This window comes from Neophocaena asiaeorientalis, unplaced genomic scaffold, assembly GCF_003031525.2.
Source record: "Neophocaena asiaeorientalis asiaeorientalis breed wild unplaced genomic scaffold, Neophocaena_asiaeorientalis_V1.1 scaffold142, whole genome shotgun sequence".
Lineage (NCBI taxonomy): Eukaryota > Metazoa > Chordata > Mammalia > Artiodactyla > Phocoenidae > Neophocaena > Neophocaena asiaeorientalis.
In genome coordinates, this window is record NW_020174563.1 from 2248390 (window position 1) to 2272022 (window position 23633).

The following is a 23633-nucleotide window of genomic DNA, read 5'->3' on the forward strand; positions in this document are numbered from 1 at the left end:
GAAGGAGAGAGTATTTTGCTTGTTTGGTATCTTTCCTGTCATTTTGTAGGATTTGTTGCAGAAGGGAACGTAGCCATATGTGCTCCGTCTGTTTCTTGATTCCATCTCTTAGCTTTGTGTGGTGTGTGTATGTGAGTGTGAAAGAGAGAGAAAAACAAACAGTTTGGAAATAGTGAGACGAACACATTAGGGACACAAACAGTTCAAGACTTAGATTAGAAGTCGTGTCTCCATGGAAGAAGCTAAAGACTCTGTTTTAGTTCATGGAGATAAAGTATCTTCCAGCGTCATCTACAATAACATGGGTAATCTTCAACCTTCATTAAGAGCAACAATATTTTATCAAACAGAAAGGAATCGAGGAGTCAATCCAAAAGTGTTGTGCTCCTTGCCTTCCTTCATTGCTCTTTTCCCCAATATTTTATGACCCAAAAGTTCAAATTTCACAATAAACACCTATACCCCGTCTACTAGAGTGTACCATTAACCTTTTACTACACTTGTTTTTTCACATAATTATCCATCTACTCATTCTTCTATCCATCCATTAATCCATCTTATTTATGCATTTCAAAATAAATTGCAGATATCAGTTACCATCCCCTATATACTTTAGCTATTTATATTAACTGTTATTATAATAACTCCAGTTAATTATATGCATAGCTAAAGGTATGCATATAATTAACTGGAGTTTAATGTTTGTTCATAGTTTTTTTTCTTTTGGTATAAAATTTATACACAAGGGCAAAACTCTTGTACATTCACTGAGTTATAACAAATGCATATATCTGTGAAACCCAGATGTCTATCTAGATACAGAACAATATTACCACACCTGAAGGTGTCCCCATGCCTCTTCCCAGTCAATCCTCACCACCAGCTCCGACGTTCAACCACAGTTCTGATTTTTTCCTCTATTTTTTTTTTTTTTGTGATACGCGGGCCTCTCACTGTTGTGGCCTCTTCCGTTGCGGAGCACAGACTCCGGACGCGCAGGCCCAGCGGCCATGGCTCACAGGCCCAGCCGTTCCACGGCATGTGGGATCTTCCCGGACCGGGGCACGAACCCGCGTCCCCTGTATCGGCAGGCGGACTCTCAACCACTGCGCCACCAGGGAAGCCCTCCACTATTGATTAGTTTTGCCTGTTCCAAAATTTCATGTAAATGGTCTTCATACTATCGGTATTCTTTTTGGGAAGGCTTTTTTCACTTAACACGGTGCTGTTAAGATTCTTGCACGTTGTTGCACCATCAACAGTTTGTCGCTTCCTACTGCCCATTGGTATTCCACTGTGTAAATATGCCACAGTGTGTTCCTCCATTCGACTTCTGAAGGACACCAGGGCTATTTCCAGTTTGGGGCTATTGTGCATAGAGCTGCTATAAACTTTTTGTAAACACACATTTCCATTTCTCATGGATAAACGCCTAAGCATGGAATTTGTGAGTCATGGTGTAGGTTTAATTATATTTTAAAAACTGCCAGATATTTTCCCAAGGTGATTGCACCACTTTTCACTCACACCAACAATGCATGATGGGTATGGTTGCTCCACATCTTCACCAAAATTGGGGGTAAGTCATTGTAACTCTAATTTACATTTCTCTGATGACTCATGATGTTAAGCCCTTTGTTGTATGCTTATTGGCCATTCATACATCCACTTTTGTGAAGTGGCTATTCAAGTCGTTTTCAATTGTACTGGGTTATTTGTCTTTTCATTATTGAGCTGCGGGAGTTCTTTATATTGTGTATCCTGGATGCCAACCATTTGTCAGATCTATGTTTTCTGAATATTTTCTCCCTATTCACGGCTTGCCTATTCATTTTCTTCAGTGTCTTTTGTGAGCAGAAGTGTTTAATTTTGATGAAGTCTAATTTGTCAATTTTTCATGGTTATTGCTTCCTATGAACGAAGAAAACTTTGTCCATCCTCGAATCACAAAGATATCTGCCTATATTTTTCTCAAAAGCTTTAACTCTACTTTAGGTCTGATCCATATCAATTTAGCTTTTGTGTATGATTTGAGGTCGGGGTCCAAGTTAACTTTTTCCCATATAAATCCAGTTACTCCAGAACCATTTGTTGAAAGGACTTTTCTCTTCTCTCCCCATCCCCTGTCACTGGATTGCTTTGGTACTTTTATCAAAAATAAAATGTCCAGGGGTTTTCCTGGTGGCGCAGTGGTTAAGAATCCTCCTGCCAATGCAGGGGACACGGGTTCGAGCCCTGGTCCGGGAGGATACCACATGCCATAGAGCAACTAATCCTGTGCACCACAACTACAGAGCCTGCGCTCTAGAGCCCACAAGCCACAACTACTGAAGCCCGCGCACCTAGAGCCCGTGCTCTGCAACAAAAGAAGTCATCGCAAAGAGAAGCCCGTGCACCGCAACGAAGAGTAGCCCCTGCTCGCCACAACTAGAGAAAGCCTGCGGGCAGCAACGAAGACCCAATGCAGCCAAAAATAAATAAAATAAAATAAATTAATAAAATAAAATAAAATGTCCCCGTGTGAGTGTTTCCGTGCTCCCTGTTCAGCTACACTGATCTATTCTTCTAGTCTTATGTCAACAGCACCATGTTAAGGAGACGAAAGACCTGTATGCAGAAAATTATAAGACACTGATGAAAATAGCTTTATAGTTAATATTGAAGTAAGATAATATAAGTCCTCCAATTTTATTCTGTTTCTTCAAGATGGCTTTGGATATTCTAGGTTGTTTACATAACCATATAAATTTTAGAATCCACTTGTCAACTTCTTTTAAAAAAAAAGAACCTGCATTAACTCTGTAGAGCAATTTGGGGAGAACTGGTATCTTAATAATACTGAATCTTCCAATCCACAAATATATTACATCTTTCTATTTATTTAGTCTTCCTAGATTTCTCTCAGAAAAGTTTTTTTAGCTTTAATATAGAGGTCTTGCATGTCTTTTGCTAAATTTATTCCTAAGCATTTTATGTTCTTTGTTACTATTTTTAATTGAATTTTAATTTCATTTTCCTATTGTTTGCTACTAGTATATATAGCTGGTTTTTCTATATTATCATTGTATCCTGCAAAATTACTAAATTCAATTAGTTCTAGTAATTATTTTGTACATTCCTTAGGCTTTTTTACATAAAGAATCATGTCATCTACAAATAGAAACAGTTCTACTTCTTCCTTTCCAATCTTAACACCTTTTGTTTCTTTTTCTTGTCTTATGCAGAGGTTAGGACCTCCAGGGCACTGTTTCACAAAAGCGGTGAAAGCAAGCATCCTTCCTTGTTCCCAGTCTTTAGAAGGAAAGAGTTCAATATTTCATCACTTATATGATGTTAGTTGTAGGGTTTTCATAAATACCCTTCATCAGATTGCAGACAGTCCAGTGCTTCTGCAACTTTAACGTGCACGCAAACCACCTGAAGGTCTCGTAACGCGTAGCTTTAAGAAGATCCTGGGATCTTTCACTTATCCGTGGAACCCTGTGATTTGTAACAAACGTATGACTTATATTTACTTGTATTTTAATTAACTGTGGTGACAGATGATATAAAATGTGTGGAGTGGCAGACAGGTGGAGAACGGTGGGTCTCTCTAAGGGTGTGTAGCCCTGGTTCCACATAAACGGGCATCTCATGTAAAGAGTGCCTGCTTACTGGCAACGCTAACAAAACATCACTCTCAAAGCACACAAGACAGAATGACAATATAGGCCAAACTCATGAACATTTTACACAAGTTTTAATGAATATCTCAAGGCAGATGTACATATACCCTCCTCTGCCCTACACTCCTCTTACGTAAATTCCAGTGAACCCAATCACCCTTATAGGAGGGATGAAAAATCCATTTTTCTTATTTAGTGTCAACAGCAGACATCATTGATTGATCATGATATACTTCCTCTAGATTCAGAATCCATTTGAAAATAGGATTTAGAGTCAGCACTGAAGTGGATACCTATTTGCCCTCCTATCTTAGAGCCTTTCTAATATAAGATGGATAGCAGTCAGGATGACAGCCAGGAATTCTCCCCTCCATTCAGGCAAAGACCCAAATGAAGAATCTAATCAATGGAGTTTGGACAAACATGCCTCAGTCCATTTTCCCTAAATTACATCCAGCTAACCAAGCTTTCTGTGTACAAAAGTGGAGAAACGGCGTCAGAAAATCCTTAGAATTGCATATCACTTTCTTGACATCTTTGTAGAGCAGGGCTTACTGAGTGTTCATTGCCTACTGTGATACATTCACGTTGACTTAAATAGTGCCTCACCTGACAGTCAATGCAGACCCCTCCACCTGCATAGATGCCTTGGCTATTCAAGCTTGCCTGCTGCCTCTCAACTTCTGGATCATAGTAACAGTCGATGGCGTGGCCGTGGCAGTTGCATGCTGAAAAAAGAGCATTCTAAGTTAGTACTCCACCGTGACTGTGAGACCCTTAGTAAATTCCCCCAGAGAGTATTGTTGCTACACTGAGCTACAAGAAAGTCTATTCTGGAACACCAGGGATACCCGCAGTGGACAATTTGGGGGACTTTTACACAAAGACCCGCCTATCATCATATGCAATTTATACATTCTTTCATCTGATGTTAAGTGAGAGAGGTTTCTCTTTTGTAAAAAATAAGATATATAATTACAAATTAAGATAAACCAAAATGCCAATTAAGCTTTATGCACAAAGAGGATATTACTACTACTGCTATTGTCAAGAATAACTGAGGGACTTCCCTGGCGGTCCAGTGGTAAAGAATCCGCCTTACAATGCAGGGGACGCAGGTTCAATCCCTGGTCAGAGAACTAAGATCCCACATGCCGCAGAGCAACTAAAGCCCGAGTGCCACAACTACTGAGCTCGTGCACCTCAACTACTGCCTGCACTGCCACCAACTACAGAGCCCATGCGCTCTGGAACCCACGCGCCACAACCAGAGAAGAGAAAAACCACACTCCACAGCTAGAGAGTAGCCCGCGCACCCCAACAAAGAGCCTACACACTGCAACGAAAAAGGATCCTGCGTGCCTCAACAAAGATCCCCCGTGCCACAACTAAGACTCAAGGCAGCCTATAAATTAATTAATTAATAAGAATAACTGAGTTCTTGGTACACTATGCACTATCTCATTTAATCTGCACAATAACTTTCTAAGGGTGGTGCTATTATGCCTATAGCCCAGATAGGGAGTCTGAGGCTTAGAGAGGTTAAGGGACGTGCACATAGTCACAGACTTCACGAGTAAGAGAGGCAGAATCCTGACTTGTCTTTCTGTGACTCCAACACCTATTCCCAGTCAACACTCTAAGCCTTTCATCCCAGCACTATCTACAATAGTGATCAATTGGAAATAATCCTCACATCTAATTATAGGGAAATGGCTAAGCAAACAACAGTATATTTGCTTGCCTGTCAGTTCTATGAAGTCAAGAACTGCTCCTGTTTTGTCTGTAATAGAGCATCGTCCCCAGCACACAGTAAGTACTCAAACACTTTTTAGATACACTTGAATCCAGAGAATGACAATACTATTGAATACGTGCCATCAAAAAAGATGTCAAAGAGTTTTTAATGATATGGGAGAATATTTTAAAATATCAAGTGAAAAAGCTCAGGATATAAAATTGTATGAATAATATACCCTTGAGCATTTAAAGTGTGCATGAAAAAAAACACTAAAATACCTAACAAAATATTAACAGTGGTTCTCTCTGGGTAGTAAAAGTATTAATGATTTTACTTTAAAAAAAAATTTTTCCAAGTTATCTACAAGTAATGTATGATGCTTCTAAAATTAGAAAATATGATTTAAACCCCATTTAGGATTTTCATCATTGTCAAGATGAAAAAAGATCTAACAAGTAAAACACTCATTCTCTCTTAGGCAGAATATATATTCACTACATTCCACCTAGATCCAATTTTCCAAGTCTTTCTAGGAATTTATGTGTTTTAATCAAGTTCTCGGATAAATCTATTAGGGTTAGATTTTCAAGTTACCCTGTTTTTAACAGGCTGAGCCCTTTCTTATTTTCATTTCCTCAGTGGTGCCATGATTTTTTAAAAACTTCTAAGCATTTACATTTACTATGTCAGTTATTTCTTAAGAAGTCTATTTATTTTGAATTGCAGTAACTCAAATGGAATTTAGGAAGCATCTAACAAATATCTTAACAGGTCTGATTTCCATAGGCTGTTTATAATTTTTAACCATTTTGGCAAGTGTAAAAAGGTTAAAAACTTATGAAAGGAAATTATTTAAAATTTGTCATATGTGTTGGAGTGAAGCGTTGCCATTCACTGAGCGGTTCCATTAGTTTGGAAAACTAACCACACGATGAATGTTGGAATTCATGTGATGACACTTATTCAGTCAAAGTATCCTAAACCAGCACCTGAAAGTATTGGAAGAGATAACCCCTGATTATTACTTTTCCCTCTTTGGGGCCCTATTATCTAGGGGTAAGGAATCAGGATTTCACTGCAAAGGAACCTGTTAACTATGACTCTAAAGTGAGAATGGCCATCCGGGTAACGACCTGGACCTAGAGATCACCTGAGCGTTCACCTTGGGCAACACCTTCCAACAATGTTAACAACTCTCAAAGCATGCTCAGAATTCCCCACTGGAAATTCATTTTAAGTAATTTTGCTGGTCACAGAGATCATCAGTCTTATCTCTTAAAGTTACAAGAACTATTTGGCCAGAAAGTATAAAGTATAGATTCTTCCTTACACATCTAGTTCAACGAACCTGTATCCAAACGCCTTTTGGTCATTTCAAAAAAGTAAACCCGTCTTCAAATGCTAAGAATATTCAGAAAAAATAGGCCACAGTCTCCAAAGCCAATAACTAAAAGTTACAAAAATGTTTCCAGCAACTGGAATAAATATATGGCCTTCTCAGAAGATGGGTTTAAAAGAAAATCTTCAGTTGGATGTCATGGGCTTGTTTGTTTAAATAACAGTTTTCTTACTTTATATTGTGCCCATAATTAAAAGCAGCCTCTCCTCTTTCTTCCTTCCTTCCCTGGTCCCCTCCATCCTGCATCCCCCTCAGTCCTATTCCCTCAATACTTCCAGCTCTCTGTTTAGACATCAATCTCACCACCTTCTCTGAATCTCGGTCCTCAGAATAATTAGGATTCCAATCCAGTATCACATCCTGAGAAATGATAAGGGTTTACAATTTAATAGTGGCTGCAACACATTTTAGATTGCTAAAAAGAAAGGCCAATTGTCAAAGCCCAATCCTTGCATATAGTGAATGCTTAATATATATTAACGAGCGTTATTGTTATTTTCGTTCCCATATTTGTATCTGAATTTAGAGTGGGGCACTGTTACCTCCAGTCTGTGAGTTATTTGCTGCATAAGACAGTTCTGAGTCCCTAAGACTGACATGATCTCGCCCTCTTCATGAGCATGGGGAAAACACTGCATCAGTCCTCAGAGATGGGGGGATGGGGATCATGGGTGGGGCCTCGCTTCCTAGCACCGCTCCCCCAGCACTCACCTTCACACTCATTGCTCTGCTCCCGCGTGGCAGGCCGCCAGTGCCTCTGATTGTACCCTGCACAACAGCGATCACATGTCTCTCCACAGGTGTGGTGCTGGCATTCACACCGAAACCTGAGCATGTAGCAAAGCACATCTCAGTTACTGAAAAGTTGTTTGTTTGTTTGTTTGTTTGTTTGAAGTATAAGATCAGTTGCTCCTGTGTGAAAAACTGAGTCATCATGGTCACCCATGGTACCATTGAGTGATTATGAGGACAAAGCACTTTGCATACGCTCTTTCAAGTCCCCCGATCCCGCTTACTATCTCCATTTTACAGGTGGTGACACTAAGATCCGGAGATACTTAAACACTTGCCAAAGGTCAGGAGATGATAAACCGAGGGCCAGATTTCTAACTTAAATTTGTCTGACTCCAAAGTCCCAGCTCTTTCTTCCCTATTATGTTATATAATGATAAATCGACACAGGAGCAAGCAAGTGCTGAGGGTACTGAGGTGTGTTGAATATCAACATCTTCACAAAAATCTAGAGTAGTCCTGTGAGATGGGTCAGGTTTTTTACTTTCAACCCGGGGTCTAGTGCAGAGATTCACCAAATCCAAGAGACAGTTACTAACCAGATCTCAGAGGACCCTGCTCCAAGAGTCCATGCCAGCTCCAACAAACAGCTCCATCACAGGAGCCAAAGCTCAGATTACTCAACAAGGCAATGGAGTAAAGACAAAACTCGACATTCAAAGAACTATACACCTGCCTTAGAACGTTTCTGAGCTAAAATGAAATCGTTGCAGCCATGGTGTTAGATGAGAACTCCAAGCTCTGAGCTTCCATTCGTCTGTGCTTGAAAGAGGATTCAAAACAGAGTCTAAGAAGACCCTTGGCTGTGCCCATGGGGATCCCCTCAACTCTTCTGAGGGGAGGTGGGATGGTTATGCTCCTATGGGAAGGCATCACGCCTCTCCCAACTCAGCTCCCCGTTAAAGCAAATGGACATAGATTTAACTGGAACAGCTGGAGTCCAAACAGGCTTTTGTCAGAGATGCAGTTTCAGCTCATTGTCAATGACGTGTTTATTTGCAAGCTGAACTGAAAGAATATTTAGGGAAAATTGCTTGAAGAACATATAGTCCTACTACTCTTTTTTTTGTTTGTTTTGGAGGAGGGGTTTATTGTGGAGTCCAACTACTCTTATAGGGAGATTCACATTGAGCATTGAAAAAGAAAACAGAGCTGGGAACTTGTCTGAATCATATTGTCACTCCCAAATAATTGCTTTTTCTGACTCTCAGCCCAGGTTGATGGTTGATGTAGAAAATTTGTCCTTGCATCAGTTGTAAGAATGTCATTGAAGATGTTGTTGACTGGAGAATCCTCTTCCCGATAGCCACTCCATCCACCTCCAGGTAGATTTCTCATCTGGCCCCAGCATCAACACTCATCTTCTCCTACACAACTGATTGCTTTTTAGATTATGATCATAGTGAAATATGAAACTGAGCAGGTCTCCCTTTTTGAGTTGACTGCCAGGAAGCTCAGAATTAAATCTGTGATCCACCCATGTTTCCATACATCACAGTCAGCGTGGTACCCATGCTTGATTAAATCTTCCTCTGCCTCATCAAGAGGTTCTGCTTGGTTTCTGATTGTCCAGCCGTGGCTCCCTCCATTGTCACTGAATCCCCTTCAATATAAGATTTTTTCCTATTCACGGAGGCCGCCATGAGTCATTTGTGCAGGTCACAACAGGCAGGGGGAGGCAAGGCAGTTGTGCTGATACAGACCAGTGGCAAACTGAGCCTTTCACTGAGGGATGGGGAGACAGCCTCTCCACTCACACACACTGGGAGCAGTAAACTGCTCAGTGCAGAACCCCCCAGGTCTGCCAAGGGCACGGGGCTCGGCAGCTCTTCCAAGTGGGAAGCTCAACCCCTCTCCGATGACTTCTCCTCCTCTCCCAGGTGGTACCACTTTATCTCAGGCTCAGGGACCAAGAGTGACCTCTTTTCTCCCCTCTCGCTCCAACTCAGGTCTTCCCTGACCCGGCTTCTAGTGCCTTAGGGCCTACCCTTCAGGAGTCTACATGGCAGCGTTGGTTTAATCATTAATAAGCTCCTTGCTGATTAAGGGCTAGTCAGTTGATGGATTCACACTGCTATCTCAGAGAGCACCACCGGATCCCCGAAGGAGGGCTGACAGCCTTAGGGATTGTTTCTAGACAGGGAGAAGGGCGCCACAAACTTACCACGCAAGTTGGTAGCTGGCGCCTCTGCCTGACCATGAAGCTAGGCCTTATGATGTACAAACCGGAATTTGACTAACAGTAAAATGTACCCCTGGTAAATGCTGCTCGTGTGGAACTGGAGACTTTAAATAAAACATTGAGAGACAACCATTACTATATCCAGCGTCTGGTAATTTCCAGCCCTTCAAAGTATCCTTCCTAAGGTGATAACACGAGTGTATACAATTGCACAACACAATATTTGAGATCCATGCATCTTACTGTATGCGAAATATACCTCAGTTAAAAGCAAAACAGTGTTACACCCATGTTCATAGCAGAATTATTCACCATAGCTAAAGGATGGCAGTAACCTACGTGTCCATCAACAGATGAACGGGTAAGCAAAACGTGGTGTATATATAATGAAATATTATTCAGCCTTAAAAAGGAAGGCAATTCTGACACGTGCTATAGTGAGGACAGTATATGCTAAGTGAAGCAAGCCAGTCACAAAAAGACAAATATTGTGTGATTCCACTTGTACAAGGCACTTAGAGTAGCGAAATTCATAGGGTAGAATGGTGTTGCCAGGGGCTGCTGGGAGGAGGGAATGCAGAGCTGCTGTTTCATGTGCACAGAGTTTCAGTTCTGCGCAATGAAAAGAGTGCTTGGCTGCACAACCACCTCAGTGAGCTGGACACGAGTGAACTTAAACCACGCCCACTTAAGAATGGTTAAGACGGTACACTTTATATTATGTGCACGTCACCACACTTTTAAAGATGAAAAAGGATTTGGATCTCACTAGACCAGGGATGACAAACAAATATTATTTCTCTTGCCAACTCTACTCAATTATTTGTGGCTGCCTGGGGCACTGTCTGGAGCAGGGGTGGGGGAAGGGGGTCTGGGTGGCTCTGTACCTGATCATGCATAGAGTGCTGTGATTGATTAACTATGTCTGCTATGGGCTGGTTGCAGGTGAGAGGGAAGTGTAGGGGTGGAGGAGGGGAGACATACACATCACCTACTTGTCGGCATGGCAACATTCTTGTTGCGGGCAGGAACTTAGGAAGTGTTTAACAGGATGCAAACGTCTACTGAAACAATTAGATTTACGCATAGAAAGCTGAAAAATCTGTACAATGTACTCACAGTTTTTCAGGATTGTTTGCACTGCACACTTCAGCATGGCCATTGCAAACACACTGCCCACCGATGCTGATATCCTTTATGCTATAATAATACTATAGAACAGAAAAGCGAACGTGTCAGTTTTACTAAACCCCAACGTAAACTTTCCTTTCCTAACCTTTAACATACATCTGTATTGACCCCACTTCCTTCCATCCTGTACTCCTGAGCCTCCCTCAACACAAAAGGGAGCCACGTTTGGGTGTAACTTTTCTTACAAAGCAAATACATTCCCCAATCAAACTGAATAGCCCACTGCTGAATTTGTCCATTTTTAAAAATCAAATGCTTTAAATGCACGGAGGGAAATGACCTCGGACAAGAATCATACCCTACAGCCTTTGGGAAAGGGATTAAGGGCTTCCTAGTTTCTCTTTTTTTTTTAATGTAAATCTGAGTTCCATAAATTGGACATATCTGTTTACCAAAAAACATCATTTTTATAACAAAAATTTTGTAACTACTGTGTTTAGGCTTCAGGAAAGGAGAGACTATTCACAAAGATGGATCAGATACAGCGCTGAGACTGGCAGGACCCGCTAGCAGTTGCGGAAGCCTTGCTAGGTCAGGGTTAATCAAAGCCAAAGGCAGAGGTTCAAGCTCCAAAAGGCCAGACAGTTTCAGACCCAGCTGAGGCTCGGTCCCTAGACCAGGCCAGCGGTATGCATAGGACATCTCGTGGACCAGGCATGTCCCCAGCATGGTGGAGGCCTCTCCACTTGGGACCGTAGGTGGCCCCATCCGCCAGCTCCCTTACTTCTCAGACTTGGCAGGAGGCATAGGACTCAGTAAGGAATTCAGAGGGTGTGAAATCATCTTTCTCATTGAGGTCGGGCCACCACTGAGAATATCGGTCAGTGAGGAAGTCTGTGAATTCACAGGGACAAGAGGGGTTTTGTATCTTTTTGTTGTTGCTGAGATTAGTCATCCTAAACCTCCCCACAGTCACTCAGGGCTGGAGTTCTGCTCTGATCTCCTCCCTAAAAGCTGTTAAGTGTCTTAGCTTCCCGGCAACGTCTTACTTAGTCTAAAGGCATCAACAATCCCTCTTGTTAATATGGATAAAATTCAGTATTGGAGGGCTTCTGTGACAAGTTCACACTCAGAAGCTTTCATGCTGATGACCACAGAAATTTCTCTCTACACGTGGGTTAGGGCAGCAGCGGCGAGAGAGAAGCCCTCCATCAGCCCTCACCCCAGCACACATGATAGGTGTGATAGGACACCTGGTATTCTGGCTCGTCCACTTAAAGAAGCAACCTAGACCGCTGGGGAGGGAGTGTCAAGATTATATATGTGATGCGCTCCACAAAAAATTACTTAACAGAGAAGACTACATTCACCTAAGTGAAAAGAAATCTACATACATACGAGTACCAATCTTGCAACCCTAAAAAGACAAAAAAAAAAAAGCAGTGAGGTACATTTGTGGCGAGGCTCCAAAACACCTGGAGGAATGGAAACGCAGTCTGGCTACAGTCGATCAGAAAGCCCAGCTCGCCCTTGTAAATTGCGTTCTTGGATCCAGTTGTAGTTCGCACATACAACAGCTCAGAGGGAGCTAAGGGGGCTTAAAAAGTCAGAAAACAGGGCTTCCCTGGTGGCGCAGTGGTTGGGAGTCTACCTGTTGATGCAGGGGACACGGGTTCGTGCCCCGGTCCGGGAAGATCCCACATGACGCGTAGCGGCTCGGCCCGTGAGCCATGGCCGCTGAGCCTGCGCATCCGGAGCCTGTGCTCCGCAACGGGAGAGGCCACAGCAGTGAGAGGCCCGCGTACCGCAAAAAAAAAAAAAAGGTCAGAAAACAGGCCACCTACACTCCAGATGACTGGCCTTTTTGGAAAATGCTCCAAACTGTAGCAAAACCTAACGTTTCTCTCTCCCTTCCTTTCCCAGCTCCCTGACTTACTTCCCTAAGAAGCCAAACTCTAGAAGGTAAGCTGGCACCTTCCATTCACCCTCCCAGGTCCACTCTCCAGCCCTCTCCACCCTGCCCTTTGCCCTGGGGCTAAACTTTATGGGATGACAAGGGCCTCTTGCTCTCTGGCCTCCTGTTAGGTTTGACCATTGGGAGGAACTGGGAGGGAATCAGAGGGTGGGAGAAGAGTAAGCTCGGGGTATTTATTCTGCTGGTTCCCTCTGTGCCCAGGCGACAGGGTACCATCCTGACACTGAGAGTAAACGATGTTCATCTAACCCTAGTGGAGAGTACTGCCACTCACCAATGCCCACACCCCTCTGCTTTGGCTCGATTACATTACCCAGCCTCCTGCATCTCCACGGGGCTCTACGACCAGTTCCTGCCAATGGAAGTGAGCTCTGTGGTTAGGAGATGGTTCCTCCCTATGTTCTTTCTCTCTTCCCTTATCTGCTGACCAGGTGCAGGAGGGGCAGAGGAGGACCCTGAGGTCCTACAGGATGGCTGTGCCTCTACAGAGAAACAGCCTGGTTCCCTGAATAACTGTGTGGAGCTGATCCCACCTGCTGACCCACATTAGACCGTGACATGAGCGAAAAATTAACCTTTATTGTGCTCGCCTCTGAGACTTGGGGACTATTTGTTATAATAGCAGACTAATACCAGGATGGCTGTCCTCTTTTGCCTTTCATCTTCTCTGAATATGATCTGTCTTTAACCACCAAACTTCTAAGCTATACCTAATATTTCAGACGAGAACGACTCTTATGCCTATGACATTACTGGCTATAAAGTTTACTTGAAGGAGTTCGAGGCAATGAATTTGATAAGCAAACAAGGTACCAAAAGCTGCTGTCTTGGCACGTCAAAGCACTACTCACCCGCCGAGTGACGGTTGGATCTCTCTGTGCTTTGGAGATGAGGTGTCCAAGAAGAGTGTTGGTTCGGAGAAAACGCAGGCGGATGTTCGTCGCCTTGGTGAACTCCCTCAGGGTGTGAGAGAAAGTAAAATTTTTTGCGCCTGGACGACCATTTATCAAGGACACCACAACCTAAAAGAACCACACACACATAGAGGGGGGAAAAAGTCCTTTTATCAAAATGTAGCTGCAAGTAACTAAAAATAACTCACATGCCCCCGAACACTTACTTGGTTTCTTTGAGTCATTAGATGTTCCAAAACCTGGGCTCTCAGGTTTTGTAAATCATTTCATTTACAAACCCTTTGTTCTATCACTGTCATTGTGGGGCTATACACACTATGAAATGTTCAAAGTATAACATTAAGATATACAAATATAAAGAAACAATTTTTGTCAAGCTGCATCAAAGAAACAAAGCTAAAGTAATCTAAAATCCCGAAAGAGGGTGAAAAAAGGAAGTCTTTGGATATAAAGTTGACAGTGAACAGGACAAAAAAAAGTCTACGTAAAACCCAGGTTTAGGTTTTTTTTGGCCACACCGCGCAGCATGCGAGACCTTAGTTCCCCGACCAGGGATCGAACCCGCATCCCCCTGCAGTGGAATCGCGAAGTCTTAACCACTGGACCGTTAGGGGAGTCCCCCAGGTTTTGTTTTAAAGCTTGAGGCGATGAAGTCCAAGTCCCAGCCAGTTACTGAGACATGAAACACTGACCGATCACTGGAAGATACTAGATACAGCTGCTCAGGAAAGATCTCTCTACTTAAGGAGAACGAGACTGACACCCTTTAAAGAAGTTCATTTGAAACTCACTCCATGGGATGCTTCTCTGATTTTCCCCACTCTCTTTTCTCATCTTCCCTAACAACAGCCTGGCTGACTTCATAAGGACCACATGCAACCCCAATGAGACAGCAATTGTTTTCTCCCCTACAAATGATGCCCATCCTGCCAAAAAGGATCAGGGATTAGTTCTGCCACCAACCCCTCCTCTCCCCACTCTTACAGGAGGTAATGTGCTGGTGAAGCAGTGGGAGCGTTCTTCACCACAATTACCAGTGACCCACTTTCTAAATAGTCCGCCAGAAGAAAGAGTTCAAGACCTGTGGGCCGTGAATCCAGAATCCTGAATTCCCAAGGAAAATTAGACCTCAGATAGAATTTGCAATGTCAATTATACCTCAATTTAAAAAACAAGATTTCCAACCCAACTCAATCTGGGAGTCTTCGATGTGATTCCTTTCCATCTATGTTAGATTTCCTTGAAAGTGCAAGTTTCACAATTATGAAAAATGTGGCATCTTCATGTTCACTTCTGAGTCTTATCTCTCAAGGCCTCCCAAATCTACTTACCTCACCATTCTCCAATGGCACGATCCGGGAGTAATCAGTAGTACAAAGTACATCATCGTCTCGTGTGATCGCCCTATTTGCTTCCTGTCCAAATTGTTCCAAACAGTCTACTTTAGAATCTAGGAAGAAAACATGTTAGTACTGTAAAATAAAATATTATCATCTTGCTGTAAATCTCTTAAGAAATCTTATGTTTACTTAAGAATATACGTGAAAAGGGAAAGAACAGAGAAGCATTTAAGATTTTTAGACAGAAGCTTAGAATGAAATTCTTAATTCACGAAAGAAAATACCAAGCCATTTCAGGCCACGTGACTTTCAACAGAAATGTCTGGAGATATGGTTCTAAATCCTCATTCCTCATTAGGCAAGTTTACCCTCTAAGGAGCATCCCTGGAAAACCCAATGCCTTTGTAAGCCAAATTCCTGTCCACCTCAATTTGTCACAGGGTTCAGAGACCCAGACATTCTTCATTAGTGAAAAACACAAGGTCAAGGTAAGTAATGTGAAAGGCAGGATCCATAAAGATGGAGCTTAGTTCCTAATTCTACATAAAAGGAAATGGACTGGGACTTCTCTGGTGGCGCAGTGGTTAAGACTCCACGGTCCCAACGCAGGGGGCCTGGGTTTGCTTCCTGGTCAGGGAACTAGATCCCACATGAATTGCCACAACTAAGAGCCCGCATGCCTCAACTAAGGAGCCCGCCTGCTGCAACTAAGACCCGGCACAACCAAATAAATAAATAAAATATTTTTAAAAATAGGGACTTCCCTGTGGCGCAGTGGTTAAGAATCCGCCTGCCAATGCAGGGGACACAGGTTGGATCCCTGGTCCAGGAAAATCCCATGTGCCGTGGAGCAACTAAGCCCATACTCCACAACTACTGAGTTCTCGTGCCACAACTACTGAAGCCCGTGTGCTTAGAGCCCATGCTCCACAACAGAAGCCACCAAAATGAGAAGTACACATACTGCAACAAAGAGCAGCCCCCGCTCGCAGCAACTAGAGAAAGCCCACATGCAGCAACGAAGACCCAACGCAGCTAAAAATAAATAAATACAATAAATAAAAATTTTAAAATATATATATATTAAAAAAAAGGAAATGGACTGAAGCTATGGCCCAGTTATAGGTACACTGCTTCCCCCTAAATAGTAGCAAGAACCATTATCGTAAGAGGCGTTTCAACCCCAGTTATACATGTGTATCCTTGGAATTCATGCAAGTGCGCTTGAGAAATAGGGATGTTCCAAGGGTAACCTAGAAAGTTAAAATTGACCAGCCCCTGACGAGCCACACTGAGAGACTAATTTTCTACTTAAACCCACAGTCTTGATCTGCTGCCAATAATGCAAACCCCTCATAACATGGTAGGCTAGATTACTTACGAGCAAAATATTGCCAAGGTGAGTAGGTGCTTCCGAAGTCGACGGATCTTTCCAAGACCCAAAGATCAGGGCGAGGAGAATTTGCAAATTTGATTAAAATATAGGCCACCTGGAAAAGCTGATAAAGCAAAGGACATACAGTTACTCAAGTCGCCACATCTGTCCACACCCTCCATCATCTCTATATGATGCTGGTTCCCAAGGCAATACATCTAGCCACACCTCTCCCAAGATCCAGATCCCATTTCTAACTGCCTACTGGACATCTCTAATTGGATGCAGCCTCTCAAGCTTATCATGCTCAAAACCAAAATAATCATTTTTTCTCTTTCCACTGAATCTATACATTAATCTTTGTCACATCTTAATCATTATACCCTTGAATTTCAACCAGGCTACACAGCACCTTCAAGTCTGTACATTCAGAGAAGTCTGATGTCAAACAACAATCATCGTGGGCTAAGCTCTTCCAGGAGCAAGAGCCGGTAGTACAGCCCTGAGCGTCTCCCGCGAGTGACACAGCCCTGGTTCCAGATCTTGGAGAGCTCACGGCTACAGACCTGAGACCTGAGCGGCCGCTTGGTAGAGTGTAGCACCTCCTTCTCCTGTGCCATCTCCACTCAGCCCCTCTTTTCCTGATTTCTCTCCCTCTTACTGATTTTCTTGTTCATCCTCATCACTCTTTGCCCACGGCCAGGACAATGCAAACGTATGGGAGACATGAAGCGCGGCTTTGGTCCAGTTTCTTCATCCTCCCACTCTTGAATCCCAGTATGCCTCCATGATGGACCCCAGGAGTCCCTGCAGTCCACTCCCACCCCCTTCCCTCAAAACTTATATCTGGCTTGACTTGTGAACCCTGAGAGTCCATATGCTTAGCAAAGTGCCTAGTATGAGTTCATTGTTCATGACAATGAACATGGGTGTTAAACAAATCTGCTAACATGTTAAGAAGTGGGGATTATCCCCACCCCGCCACTCCCCAAGCCCAAGGAAGAGATTCCACAGTGACTTTCAGGAGAAGACTCTGCCACCTTATTAACTAGCCCAGTAGAGCCATTTGAACAATGAGCTCATCTAGTTAGAGAGAGAGGCAGTACTCAGACCCTGTGGGATCCTTTTATTTCTTAGGGAAAAAAATATAAGGGATTTTCATCTGTATATTTTTCACATACGATAGTAGGGTAAGAGTCACACACACACACACACACACACACACACACATATATATATATATATATATTTTTTTAAGTCTCAGAGCTACTAGTTGATTGTGAATGTTCCCAACTCATCACTAGAAGCCAAAATCTCTAGGGCAATGGTTCTCAAATTTTAGCCTCAAGATACCTTTACATTTCTAAAAATTATGGAGGACTTTCAAAAGCTTTTCTTTACGTTGGCTATATCTATTAATTAAGAAATACCATATTAAAAATTAAGACTGAGAAATTTTTAAAATACATACTACTAATTCATTTAAAATAATAAACCATTACATGTTAACATAAATACCATATTTTATGGAAAAAATACTATATTTTCCAAAACACAAAAATTATAGTGAGAAGAATGGCTTTGATTTACATTTTTAAAATCTCTTTCAATGTCTGCCTTCATAGAAAACAGCTGGATTCTCATAGCCACTTCTTCAGTTTGTTGTAATACGTTGTTTTGTTTGAAGTATTTGAAGAAAATCTGGCCTCCCATAGATCTGTAATAGGAAAAAGGACCTAAGAGTTTGTGGACCTCCTGAAAGGTCTTGGGAACCCCATGGGTTCTCAACCGCACTTTGAGAACCACTGATCTTGGTCACAGAGATTATCCTTTGCTCTAAGAAGCCCCTTTGCTTACTTCTCTGTGGAAGGAAGAATTGTCACACCAATTAGTGAAAACCTTAAGTTCAGCCAGTTTTGTCTCAAACACTTGCTCTTTGATCTTGAAAAATCTGCTTCCCTAGGTTCAGATTAACGCTCTCAGATTGTCTACCCATCCTTGGAAAAAAATGATCCGACCTCATGTAAGGTAGCAGGATACAAAATTAATGTACAGAAATCTCTTGCATTCCTATACACTAATGACAAAAAATTGGAAAGAGAAATTAAGGAAACACTCCCATTTACCATTGCAACAAAGGGAGTAAAATACCTAGGAATAAACTTACCTAAGTAGACAAAAGACCTGTATGCAGAAAACTATAAGACACTGATGAAAGAAATTAAAGATGATACAAACAGATGGAGAGCTATACCATGTTCTTGGATTGGAAGAATCAACTTTGTAAAAATGACTGTACTACCCAAGACAATCTACAGAGTCAATGCATCCCTATCAAACTACCAATGGCATTTTTCACAGAACTAGAACAAAAAATTTCTCAATTTGCATGGAGACATAAAAGACCCTGAATAGCCAAATAATCCTGAGAAAGAAAAATGGAACTGGAGGAATCAGGCTCCCTGTCTTTAGACTATACTACAAAGCTACAGTAATCAAGACAGTATGGTAGTGGCACAAAAACAGAGTGGGAGGGAGACGTGAGAGGGAGGCGAGATGGGGATATATGTATACGTATAGCTGATTCACTTTGTTATACAGCAGAAACTAACACAACACTGTAAAGCAATTATACACCAATAAAGATGCTAAAAAAAAAAAAAGCTAGTTAGGAATTGTAAGGTACTCTGAAAACCATAAAGCAATACCTAAAGGAAAGAGAAATAATTTCCAGAATACATGTATCATTATTACATAGTGAAGCAATTCATAGGAAACCCAAGAACTCCCAGTTTAGAAAATCAGAACAAATATATTTCCCTAAAGACTGCACATTTCTCTTAGACCATATCAAAATAAGATTGCTTTTAGATATGTAAGAGAGAATACAAATGAAACATTTTTGGGCTTCCCTGGTGGCGCAGTGGTTGAGAGTCCGCCTGCCGATGCAGGGGACACGGGTTCGTGCCCCGGTCTGGGAAGATCCCACATGCCGCAGAGCGGCTGGGCCCGTGAGCCATGGCCGCTGAGCCTGCGCGTCCGGAGCCTACGCTCCACAACGGGAGAGGCCACAACAGTGAGAGGCCCATGTACCGCTAAAATAGAAACATTTTTGGATACAGGAATCATTTAAAACATTCTTAATCTCTTCCATCAAAATCCTATAATCATAGCATGTCCCCTGAAAACCCTATTTATTTAATAGTGTGTGACCTAATGGTTACTATGTTCTAGGTACTATGTCAAGCACCTCAGAAACATTCGCACAATGAAAGTGGGATTTTATTAACCCCACTTTACAGATGAGGAATGTGTGACTTCGAGAGGTGAAATAATGTGTCCACATCTTGCAGGTGTAAAAGTCCACCACCTTTGTATAGTCTACTCACTGATCATTAGCAATGCCACTGAACCTGATAAGATACTTAATATTTAACCTGTTTCATCCTGGGGAAAATAACTCTCAAAGAAGTTCTAAACATCTTTATTTCCTAATATGCTAAAAGTCCATTACAGGGAGTCCAGAGGTAGGGAGCTCTGTGATAATACATCTCAATGGTTATTTGAGCGCGTTGGTTTCTAAAGCTGCACTTTCTGCTAGTACAAATCCCCATAAATGAAATAGCCTTGGCAGCTCAGAGGGCACCTCTCTTTGTTTTGTTTCATCCTGTCTGAGATAACATGTGATCCCTTTAAGGCAGCACATCAGTTAAAAATCCCACATCTAGCAGCAAGGGGAGGCATGCCACAGTGTGTCCCTTCTGCATGTTACATAAACCTGCCGCCCAGACCTAATTCAATAAGCTCTGGGATTCCACCAACTCATCTTCCAGCACCTACCAGACAGGACTTTCCACTCCAAAATGCTTCCCTCCCATTTTCATCTTAGGAACTCGATTCTGAGATTCCTCAGCGCAGGATTACATGTCCTGACGCTGGAAGGCTGCCTTTCATTCTCGTTGAGCCCATCTGCACTGACAGACCCTGTTTCTCTCTCCCTGCCACTGTGGTGCAACTTGCAGTGGCTTCTTGCCAAGCACTCCAGCTCTGCAGCCAATCTCCCCTCGATGTATAGATTCAAAATGGTGCTGAGAGGCGGCCTCCGGAGTGGGTTCACAGGGGGTTCACGCATGTTAAACCAACAGGTATGGATTTATTCTCTTCTACTTGATAATTTTAAATGCTGTGCCTTCTAAATGGCTCCTTCTGTTAAACCCGTTATCGGTTACTTATGTTTGCTCTTTGATCACTCAACATACTTCAAAGCACGCCTGAGTGACACTTGAGATGCATGGATGTAAATGAGGGCCTTTTACGAAACAAGAAAGCACCAGGCAGTGGAGTCACTAGAAGCAGAAAAGCAAAGGCCAAGCTGTGCATTTTCGGAGAAATAACGTTTGGGAGTTAAGGTAAGGAGGGAAAAGTGACCGAGAAGGACTGAGCTGTCATCCTCTCTCCACATGCTTCTGAAACAAGCTAAAGATGGCTTGACCTTTGCTGATGAGCATTTAGATGGAGGTACAAAGTAGCCTTTTAAATAATGTTTTAACGAAGCAGATAGTAGTCATAAAAGGTGCAGCAAGAGGCACTTTGACTTCAAAAGCCTTCAGGGGGAGCAGGTGAGACAAGCCCTTTCTGTTCCTCATGATCGTCATGCTGAAGCCTCTGAGATTCCAGCTCCTACAGCCCAGCATCTATCTCATTCCATGGCCTTCCCAGATGCAGGTAGTAGCTGTTCAATAAACGCCATGAATGAATGGATGAATATTGAAGTTGTGCAGTCACCACCGAGTTTGGGAAGTGGGCACCAGTCAGCACCGTTGGGTGCCATGCTCGGCAGTGGACTGCTAATGGCAGAGGAGAATCAACTCCTGGTGGCAAATCTTTGCTCTGCCGCCCACCAGCCATGTGACTCGTCTATCACTGAAGCATTTTGAGACTTTATTTCCTTGTGCATAAAATAATAACATAAAACAATCAAAAAAGATATTTAACATAGGTGAGGGACAGTAGTATCCACTTCATACAAATCTTACATCCTCCATCTAAAAGAGCACTTACTATGCTCTGTGGCATATATGTGTTTTCATACGTCATTTCCACTAGACTGACATCTTTGTGTCTCAATCACTCCTGTTTCCTCAGAGTAGATGCTTAATAAATGTCATTGAATTGCAATGAAATTTAATAAATGGGACATGCGAAACTGCAAAAATTATGCACACGTATTTAAAGTCACATCCAAAATTAGCTTCTTAACTAAACAGCACTCTCTCCTCCAAAAGAGTCTAAGTTGTAATGGGAAATAAATCTATCATCATAGCCTTATAATTTGATAAACATACTGTTCCACAATGCAGTGTTTCCTGATTTGCTTCTTCCAACTTTTTATTCTGCATAATTTTCAAACCTATAGGAAAGCTCAAAGAACAGTACAATGAATATCCCTACACTTTTCGCTTAGATTCACCCAATGTTAACATTCTGCCACATTCGTACTCTCTCTCTCTGTCTACACAACACGCACACACCTTTGAAAGCAAGCTTCAGACATCATTATGCTTCAACCCTAAACATTTCCCCATGTACCTCCCAAGAACGTGGACATTTCTTCTACGTAAACTCAACATGCTGAGGCCTAGGAACTTTTACCATTCATACAAAAATCTTACGTAACACATTGTACATATTAGAGTTACCCTGATTCTCTTAAGACCGCCCATTGCATTTTTCCAATCCGGGATGCAATCAAGGATTATATATAGCATTTACTTGCCAAGTCTCTTGTCTCCTTTAATCTAGAGCAGTCCTCCCACGATTTTTCTTTCCTGACACTGGCATCTTTCCATAACAGAATGTTCCCCCATCTGAATGTGTTTGATGATTTTCTCATCATCTGATTCAGGGTAAACATTTTGGCAGGATTACTACCCATGGGACATCCTCTTCTCATGGCATCATGCCAGGGGGCACGGGATGCCAGGTTGTCCTGTTATCAGTGTTGCTATGTTGGAGCACTTGCTTGAGAAGATGTACACCAGATTTCCCCTTTATAAAGTTATCTTTCTACCTTTGTCGTTAATAAGTAACCCATGGAGAGACATTTTGAAACACTTATTTTTATTAACTAAATTACAAACGTTCCTACTATCCGTGTAAAAATACAATTAAGAGTCAAGAAAAATAAGTCCCAAGATACAGAATCAAACAGTTATAGTTCCTTTAAGGCTGATGCCCATTTGAAAAACTTAATCTAATGAGCTAATTTTATAAAAACTTCTTAAAATATTTATTTATTTATTTGGTTGCACTGGGTCTTAGTTGCAGGCTGGCTCCTTAGTTGTGGCATGCGAACTCTTAGTTGCAGCATGCATGTGGGATCTAGTTCCCTGACCAGGGATTGAACCCGGGCCCCCCGCATTGGGAGCGCAGAGTCTTAACCACTGCACCGCCAGGGAAGTCCCTATAGAAACTTTTTAATTGAGAAGGAAATATGCAGGTCAAGTGGAATTAAACTCCATTTTAGTAAACTTGTGTGAAAACTTCTTATAAAATGAAGTACAATCCTCATTAAACAATCAAGGCCAGTGATGAAAATACGACTCAGCTGGCCTGAAAAAGGATCCTTTTAATCCTGGTGCGAAGAGCACATCGGCCAATGGCTTGGCAAGGGCACTTCTTTCTTTCGGGTTTATCATCACCCTGTCCTATAAAACCCAGAACTTGGCACCATCGAAAAGAGAGTGCTTAGGAGGAAAGTCACAGTGTCCTTCAGGTCCTCTTACTGTTTCCCAAAAGCACCTGCTCACCGTTGAGGGAAGGTCGATCATTCCAGAAACTTACAGGAAGGGACTCAAGAGGTCCCAGGTCAATCTCTCACCCAGGGTAAGAACCTTCACGCTAGAATCTCCTTTTGAGAGGAAAGGAGACCCACTGCATTGCTAAGTTTGGGTCACAACACGTTTCCTCGCTGTCCTGAAAACTTTTCCTCATAATTCCCCCACCTACCCTTTGGGGTAGCACAGATTTCTACCACTTATCCCACATGACAGCCTGCCCAGAATTTAAATACCAACACCACATCTCCCTAGGTTCTTTTTAATGAATTAAGATTCAAGT

At 42.3% G+C, this 23633-nt stretch overlaps 1 protein-coding gene across 2 annotated transcripts in view; it reads right to left on the reverse strand.

Moving 5' to 3' along the window:
• LAMA3 (laminin subunit alpha 3) overlaps nucleotides 1–23633 on the reverse strand; it is a 233798-nt gene that overhangs the window by 166208 nt on the left and 43957 nt on the right. For both annotated transcript variants that reach the window (XM_024757935.1, XM_024757934.1), the window contains exons 3-8: nucleotides 16521–16638; nucleotides 15131–15249; nucleotides 13737–13907; nucleotides 10899–10990; nucleotides 7517–7632; nucleotides 4275–4393 (exon numbers count right to left, since the gene is read on the reverse strand). In XM_024757935.1, the coding sequence (XP_024613703.1) occupies nucleotides 4275–4393; nucleotides 7517–7632; nucleotides 10899–10990; nucleotides 13737–13907; nucleotides 15131–15249; nucleotides 16521–16638 (735 nt within the window). The remainder of the gene's footprint in view (nucleotides 1–4274; nucleotides 4394–7516; nucleotides 7633–10898; nucleotides 10991–13736; nucleotides 13908–15130; nucleotides 15250–16520; nucleotides 16639–23633) is intronic.